We start from the raw sequence: 9,344 nt of genomic DNA, 5'->3' as shown, positions 1-9,344 counted from the left end.
AAGAATAAATAGAAAATACATCAAGTGAAAACATTAAATAGGAAAACACAATCTTACAAATTTATTGGGTTTTTTAGTTTTTTATTGAAGTAACTATATTAGTATATAGAAACATGTATTTCTTCAAATCATTAAAGTGAGGTTTTTCTTAGGCAAATTTATGAATGTAAAATAGAAGGTACGATTAACCGTATTAACAGTCTATGGTTCTTTTCTAGGTTTACGTAATGACGTAACAGTCAACACACGTCTCGCCCACGTCAGACGCCGGAGTTGAAAGTTGACGGAGGAAGGCTCGTGCTTGGACGGTTCGCGGGAAAAGGGTCCCAAAACAAATCGGTTCTGGTGGACACGCGAGCAACTTCAGGCACACTTTGAACTCCTCGATAATCAGTCAAACTAATCGATCTGGTCGATAGAAGCGTCGTCTTCAAAAACGCGGTACTTTAACAACTAAATGTTACGGTGAAACTGAAGTAGCTTCCAACGTTTAGCTAGCTACTTTAGGTAGCTCTAGGCTAACACAACAGTGCTAATCCGTTAGCACCACACGAGAGGGAACCGACGGTTAGCGGCTGGAAGGACTCGGTAACCGGGGAGAGAAATGGCGGAGAGACCCGAAGATCTGAACCTGCCCAACGCGGTGATCACCCGCATCATCAAGGAGGCGGTGAGTGTACAGACACCAGAGAGTACTCGGATACTGAAGTAATACCAGTGTGTAGAAATACTCCGTTACCGCTGTTTTTGTTGCTTAGGTGATTCTTTTCTTTCTTGTACATTGACAGCATTTGTATTTAATATACTCAGGTATAGTTTATTTCCCCTACGAGAGTTTTGTATGTAGTAATGTGTGTATGTACGTATGTGTGTATATATATATACTCCGTTACAATAAAGTCTTCCAGTCACAGTCTTACGTAAGTAACAGTATCATTAAGAAATGTACTCAAACTATCAAAAAGTACTAGTTTAGTGTCCCCGGTGACCAGTGGTGGTAACAGTAGAAGTACTCGGATAACGTTACTTTACTGAAGTAATAATAGTGACACCACAGTGTAGAAATACTCCGTTAAAAGTCCTGCTTTCAAACTGTTACTTAAGTAAAAAGTACCAAAGTATCAGCATGAAAAAGTACCAAAAGTGGAAGTACTCATTATGCATAATGGCACATTTCAGATTAATATATATATATATATATATATATATATATATATATATATATATATATATATATATATATTATTATTATTATTATTATTATTATTATTATTAGATAATAATATATATATATATATATTATTATTAGATAATAATCATTGATGCATTAATGTGTTTATGATTCTGATGTTGAGTTGGTAAATGTGGAGCTCATTTTATTACATCACATGTCAGAAGCTTTTATCCAACCACACGCCTCTGGACTAGCTATTCTTATTCTGTATTTTATAAAGGGCAACACACATGAATTAACATTTCTGTAATGTTCCAGTGTTAGCCAGCCGGCTAATTTTCAACTGTAGTCCTTTGGCCAGATGATGTTAGACCTGTCCAACAGGAAACAGCAAGACATTGGTACAGGTTAAACTACACACACAGAAGTCAACAAGACATTAGTACAGGTTAAACTACACACACAGAAGTCAACAAGACATTGGTACAGGTTAAACTACACACACAGAAGTCAACAAGACATTGGTACAGGTTAAACTACACACACAGAAGTCAACAAGACATTGGTACAGGTTAAACTACACACACAGAAGTCAACAAGACATTGGTACAGGTTAAACTACACACACAGAAGTCAACAAGACATTAGTACAGGTTAAACTACACACAGAAGTCAACAAGACATTAGTACAGGTTAAACTACACACACAGAAGTCACCAAGACATTGGTACAGGTTAAACTACACAGACAGAAGTCAACAAGACATTGGTACAGGTTAAACTACACACACAGAAGTCAACAAGACATTAGTACAGGTTAAACTACACACAGAAGTCAACAAGACATTAGTACAGGTTAAACTACACACACAGAAGTCACCAAGACATTGGTACAGGTTAAACTACACAGACAGAAGTCAACAAGACATTGGTACAGGTTAAACTACACACACAGAAGTCAACAAGACATTGGTACAGGTTAAACTACACACACAGAAGTCAACAAGACATTGGTACAGGTTAAACTACACACACAGAAGTCACCAAGACATTATTACAGGTTAAACTACACACACAGAAGTCAACAAGACATTGGTACAGGTTAAACTACACACACAGAAGTCAACAAGACATTGGTACAGGTTAAACTACACACAGAAGTCAACAAGACATTATTACAGGTTAAACTACACACACAGAAGTCAACAAGACATTGGTACAGGTTAAACAGGTTAAACATTACACAGGTTAAACAGAAGTCAACAAGACATTGGTACAGGTTAAACTACACAGACAGAAGTCAACAAGACATTGGTACAGGTTAAACTACACACACAGAAGTCAACAAGACATTGGTACAGGTTAAACTACACACACAGAAGTCAACAAGACATTGGTACAGGTTAAACTACACACACAGAAGTCAACAAGACATTGGTACAGGTTAAACTACACACAGAAGTCAACAAGACATTATTACAGGTTAAACTACACACACAGAAGTCAACAAGACCCCACACAGACAGCTAGAGAAACAAATCAGCTTTCTCAGTTAGCCATGCAGAGCTACAGGAAGCAGCAAGACATTAGCACGGTTACACATCAACAGCATCATCCAGTCAGTATAAGAAGCCATGCAAGCATCAGAACACAGCCGAGCAACACAGACCCGAGCCATCTTCTTGCACCGTTCAACTATGCACAGCAGTAACAAGTAGGGGTGTAAGAAAAAATCGATACACTTGAATATCGCAATATTTTATTTAGCAATACTATATCGATTTTAAAAAAACACTATAGTTTTTTGTTTAGTTTACGTGCAAAAATGTTCATGTAAGACAGTGGTTCACGTTTATTTTGAGTTTAAACCCCCTATCGCTAGATGGCTATGCTGAGACGTACCACTAGTGTCCTCGCCTAGCAGTGCCTAGCAGTGCCTAGCAGAGCCTAGCAGAGCCTAACAGTGCCTAACAGTGCCTAGCAGTGCCTAGCAGAGCTTAACAGAGCCTAGCAGTGCCTAACAGAGCCTAGCAGTGCCTGACTTTTGCTAGAAGCTAACAATGTAGCTATGGCTGAACTTTGGCCTACTTTAGTATATACACATTAGCTCACTAAGAACCTGGGAACCACAATCCCAAACTGGCAGTTTGATTTTCTGTGGACTGAATTGTTGAATTAAAGTAAACTTCTTTGACTTTTATGCACATCATGTCTTTTTTTTTTTAAATATTAGTTTTTCTAAAATTCTACTTTAAAAAAATCCCAATATATCACCTGGTGCTAATATGGCACCGGTACCTTAAGCAACGAGGATTTGGGTGCCACTTAAATGCCTGCGCTTCTCTGTGATCCTCCGAAAACGGACGTTAGAGGGAGGTGAAACCTCGCCGCACGGGACGCGTCGTGTAGGTCTTGAAGTTCAATCTTTATGGTCTTAAAAAGGTCTTAAATTTGACTTACTAAAACCTGCAAGAACCCCGCACACGCCAACGCACAAGTATAAACTTCAGGCCACTTACGTAGGCTCCGGAGAAAGCTCTGCGTGGAGCCTCTGCACAACCATAAATCACGCTTAAGGCTGCAGGACATGAAGAAAATATCTAATTGCGATCGCGATATGATTGATGATAAATAGAGGGGATGATTATTTTTGTGTCATTATTTTTATTTTCTTTGAAAAATCTTAAATTAGAATGATTATGGTGTGATGTTTGCGAGGATAAGTCCGTAGGATACGACGTGGTACGGTTTGACATGTACTGGTCCATATTGTGATTTTGTTAAAATTGCGATTTTACACACACACACACACACACACACACACACACACATATGATCAGTTTGTAAAATAAGATCCATTGTTACAGATTAATAAGGCAAAAGTTCAATGTTTTTATTTATTTTTTAAACTTTAAAGACTTAAAAACATATTGATGTTGTTAAAAAAAAGAGCGTACCCATTTATTTGTTCTGACTGAATAACCCTTTCTCAGTCTGTGTTTTCTGATAAACTGAATATATATATATATATATATATATATATATATATATATATATATATATATATATATATATAATATACTGCCGCTTTGAGATAACTCCTCCGCACCGTTTCTTTTCCTAACAGCTCCCAGATGGGGTGAACGTGTCGAAAGAAGCGAGGAGAGCGATATCCCAAGCTGCCAGCGTGTTTGTGTTGTATGCTACGTCCTGGTAAGAATAAAAACCCACTTACGGAAATCTAACAGACAGTCGACAGTATTGAGTTTAATGGCGTGCTTTTGTTTCTGTCACTTTTTTTTTTTTTTACATTTTTTACTTTTCTTCTAACTTGTTTTGTGGTTAAGACATGTCTCACTTTTTTGTAAATTTGTTGCTTTTTCTGAAATTTTTATCGCATTTTTGTTGACATGAAGCCCTACAAAAGTCATCAAGAGTTCCTTAGCCATCAGAGAATTTAGCAAATCAAGAAAAACTACTTAAAATTTTAACAACAACCTGTTTGACAGCCTGAATGTGAAAACTCTCTGCTTCTGTGATTCGGCAAATCTGCCATATTCTGCTTTGATTGACAGGTAATTGCAGTTTAAAAAAACACGTTTTTGGTTTGCCGCACAACTAGGCGGGCCAAAATGTATTGTGAACCCAAGTTGATATACGGGCTGGAACCTAAATCTGCAAGGGGCCAGATTTGGCCCACGGGCCTTGAGTTTGACACGGCCCACATATCAATTTAGCTTCACAATGAATTTTGGCCCGCCTAGTTGTGCGCCAAACCAAAAAACATGGGAAACTGTTTTTCAATTTGCAATTACGCAGAATTTGGCAAATTTGCTGACTTTGAGAATCAGAAATTCCCCCAGAAGAAGCAGAGAGTTTAATATTCAGGCTGTGAAAGAGCTTGCTGTGACTCAGCTGGGTGGTAGCCTACTTAGAAAATGTAATCATTGTTTTCCTCGATTTGCTAAATTCTAGGATGGCTTTGGAACTTTTTTGTTCACTTTTTCAGAGCTTTATGTGGACCAAACTGTGAGTGAGAAGACTATATGAGACATGCAATAATTGAGTCAAAGATATTTTACTTTTTCGATGAAAAAAAAACACGTCAATAAACTATAAGTGTCAGGCCCTTGGTGCGATTCTCTTTTTCCAGTGTGGCCCTTAGGGAAAATGAGTTTGACGCGTGTGGTCTAGAGTTTATAATGCCAACACAAAGAAGTTAGCCTCGTGAGACCGTCCTGATCTGGCGAGCTCCAGTTTTCCACTCGCAGATCAGTCTGGCATCTTGAGGCAGAGAAAATTTGGAGCCAAACGACCAACCAATCAGCATTGGTTTTGAGGTGGTGATAGACCGATGGTTTATCCAATCAGCTAACCAGTATTATCAGACAGCGGTAGCCCTAATTCTGTTAGCCGCTCGTTAATGCTTTTTTCCTCTTGGATCCTTCTTTTGGAATATGGTCCGGGAACCTAAAATGGTGTCTTTTATTCCTAAATTCTCGTTACACAAACGGCAAATATCCTTTACCGACATGTTTGCATGCTAAGCTAACGAGCTATGCTTTGCCTGCAGCAGCAGGGGCTTGTGGTTGTATTTTCATACGCTTCGTGGATCTGATTGGTTGATTTGGCCCGTCTATCACCAACATAGGTGATAAACAGATGGTTCATCCAATCAAATAACCAGTATTTCCGCCCCTTCCCAAAAGTTCTCCAACGGAAAGTCAGGTCAGGTTACAAAGAAACAGGAAGGTGCCTGAAATGAGGGACGTCCGATGACATTTCCAGCGCAGCGGAGCGGAGCAATGAAAGTCGTTGATACAGACTACCACATTTCTCCAGAGTGCTTCAATGATCAAGTTTAAGGCCTGCATATTATCTGTGAAATGTTCCCTCATACCACTAACTTGATCAAAACATGTGTTTCTTCTCTCTTTGTCCTGCTGCAGCGCAAACAACTTTGCCTTGAAAGCCAAACGGAAAACTCTGAACGCAGGAGACGTTTTGGCTGCGATGGAGGAAATGGAGTTTGAGCGATTCCTGGAGCCGCTCAGAGAAGCTCTGGAAGGTCAGTTCTACAGATGTATGATACAAAAAACAAAAAGTTCATATTACTCCTCCTTAGAGCTGGGCAATATATCGATATCGTGATATGAGACTAGATATCGTCTTAGATTTTGGATATCGTAACATCGTGATATGACATAAGTGTCTTTTCCTGGTTTTAAAGGCTGCGTTACAGTAAAGTGATGAACTTTTCTGAACTGTTCTATTATTAGCCTTTACCCACTTAGTCATTATATCCACATTACTGAGGATTATTTATCTAAAATCTCATTGTGTAAATATTTTGTGAAAGCACCGATAGTCAACTCTACAATATTATTGCGGTATCGATATCGAGGTATTTGGTCAAAAATATTGTGATATTTGATTTTCTCCATATGGCCGAGCTCTACTCCTCCGTCGAGCTGCACGTGCACCAAACGTTTAACTGTCATTGACTCTGTCTTGAATTTGACTTTGACTGTGATTGGGGTCTGTTGTCGATTTTTAAGACCTCTAAGCGTTACCGTTGTTGATGTCCTTCTGCAGTGTACAAGAAGGGCCAGAAAGGGAAGAAGGAGGTGTCGGAGCAGAAACGCAAAGACAGAGAGAAGAAGCCGGACTCTGAGAACGAGAAGAGCCGGGAAGAGGAAGAGGAGGAGGAGGAGGAGCGCATGGAGGAGGAGCCCGAAGCCGAGAACGACGCCGAGGACGAGGAGGTGGAGAACTGACGCGAGCGGCGAGAACGCGCTCCCAATCGTCGCTCGACTCGATGCGTTTAAGTGACACTCGGTCATCACAGAGCCACAGTGAATCAATCCATCCGGGTTCACAGAGCAGCGAGACGAGCACACAGAAGAAGCGGGGGGGTGTCGTCGTTGTCACATTTAATAAAACTAGGGATGCACCGAATCCAGATATTTTGGGGTTCGGCCGAATACCGAATCCACCGGTTAAGATTCTGCTGAATCTGAAACCGAATCCTCCTCCCGTCCTCAGTCCATGAACCCAGTAAACACATGAATGAAGTAAACAGGGACTGTCCTTCTTTGCCGTACCTGAAGTTGCTGCATTCTGGCTGCTGTCTGGAGATTCCTTCACACACAACTCGTATTCTTCCAGATGTTTCAGACCAGATGTTGTAACAGCGGCCATGTTGTGTATAGTTTAGGGTCCTCGCCACCACCAGACCAATCAGCATTGAACAGATTGAACATGTAGCTGGACTTGAATGGCCTTCTTTTGACTGAAAGTGCTGCCAAACTTCAACTTTTTCTGCTCACCAGTTCCATTTCCACTTTCTCACCGCCTGCTGCATTGAACGCTCCACCTACGTAAACACCTTCCCGTAATCGTCATTACATCGTCCAGCGTAGTGCAAGCGTAGGGTTCGGTTCGGTGGGAAAAGATTCGTAGGTTCGGCAGAAACCCAACCCCGTCAAAAAGCCCAATATTCGGCTGAATCCGAATCCTGGATTCGGTGCATCCCTAAATAAATCCTTCTTGGTGCAGCTGCTCTCTTCAGAACAATGAAGCCACAAGTCAAACTACGTCCTGCACTTCCTGATCTGTGGTCCTTTTTGTATTTCCAATTTTACTTTTGTATATATTTTGCGTCACACTTTGATACGAACTGCCTCTTGACCGTAAACGATATACAGTAATTAGTGTGTTTACACTTAGTACGCTTTTCAGTCAACTCGCCACTGGAGGGAGTGAGAACATAGTTTACCGTAGTTTGACCCGTGTCCGGTTATGAAATAGGTTTGAAATGTTTTCAGAGTAGAACTGTTACAGAGACGCCTTCAAATTAAGACATATATAAACACAAAACCCTTTTTTTTTTTTTTATTTATTTAACAAAAGTTTTCAATTTTAGTTTTATAGCAGAAAATATGGGACGTAGAAATAAGCTCTGAAAATGTGTAGAAGAAAAATGTAACAATTTAAAACGGAAAAAGCAAAAACTGTGAAAAAAAGGTGTCATAAAAAGGACGGGAAGACAACACAAGGGTTAAAGAGCTCATATTATGCTCATTTTCAGGTTCATAATTGTATTTAGAGGTTGTATCAGAATAGGTTTACATGGTTCAATTTTCAAAAAACACCATATTTTTGTTGTACTGCACATTGCTGCAGCTCCTCTTTTCACCCTGTATGTTGAGCTCTCTGTTTTAGCGACAGAGTGAGACATCTCACTTCTGTTCGATCTTTGTTGGGAGTCACACATGTGCAGTAGGTAGGTAAGGACTACTAGCCAGTCAGAAGCAGAGTATGAGGGCGTGCCACGCTAGCATTATAATGGCTTTTTCACTTTGTAAACCTATAATGTGCACAAAAAAAGGTCTATAACCCAAAGGGAAAAACGCCCGAAAAGCATAATATGAGCTCTTTAAACAAAATAAAATCCAGTTTGACTGTTCTCTTTTGATTAGTCGACTTAACACTTGTTTTTGGTGTTAAGTCGACTAAGATTTCTTCGGTCGATTTAATGCTTTTTCATGCTGAATTTCCAACCTTTTCCGATTTATTTTGAGCACATCTCTGCCAAACCAGACTTAAAGTGGTGCTTTTCCTTGATTCTCTGAGGAGAAACTGTTTTACACATCTGGCAGGTAAATCAACTACATCTTATGTCAACTATTTATTCAGTGGAGGATTTAAAACTTCTTGGTCAAAGAATAAGAACAAAATCTGAAATTTGATTCTAGCGTTTGGTACGAAATCACGTGCTAGTTTTGAATTTGAATCACTGATGGGTTGTACTGGAGCAAGTGGCTAAATGTGATGAAGAGACACACAGACAGCTGTACAGATGTGACTTCAGTAGAAATATCTGTACCTACGTACGTCCTGTTTGTTCCTGATCTGCTGAGTTTTTGAACCATTTCTACTTTTCTAGAGTTGTATATGTCTGGCTGAGATTTTCAATAAATATTTTGTATAAAAAGCCCAAACTGCATTGATTCCTGACTGACGAGCCTATTGCAGCTGCACAGTAAAGATGTTCAAGGTTGAACCTTAATATTGTAAATAAAACTAAAGCAGAAAAACCTGTTTTCTGAAAGTCCAGTAATCAGACTTAAAGGGTAACTACCATGTTTGTTCAACCCTATTTGTGTCTA

General features: G+C 39.6%; 1 protein-coding gene across 1 annotated transcript; it reads left to right on the top strand.

Moving 5' to 3' along the window:
- The first annotated feature begins 243 nt into the window (after positions 1 to 243).
- On the top strand, positions 244 to 7,284 carry pole3 (polymerase (DNA directed), epsilon 3 (p17 subunit)). Its single transcript, XM_028582737.1, has 4 exons — positions 244 to 670; positions 4,301 to 4,386; positions 6,123 to 6,241; positions 6,769 to 7,284. Exons 1-4 carry the CDS (start codon positions 605 to 607, stop codon positions 6,948 to 6,950), a joined length of 453 nt encoding a protein of 150 aa, XP_028438538.1. The 5' UTR covers positions 244 to 604; the 3' UTR covers positions 6,951 to 7,284.
- Positions 7,285 to 9,344: the final 2,060 nt, after the last annotated feature.

This window comes from Perca flavescens, chromosome 1 (genome assembly GCF_004354835.1).
Source record: "Perca flavescens isolate YP-PL-M2 chromosome 1, PFLA_1.0, whole genome shotgun sequence".
In the NCBI taxonomy this organism is placed as follows: Eukaryota; Metazoa; Chordata; class Actinopteri; order Perciformes; family Percidae; genus Perca; species Perca flavescens.
The sequence above is the reverse complement of the archived record's forward strand: the minus strand, read 5'-3'. Positions and strand labels throughout refer to the sequence as shown.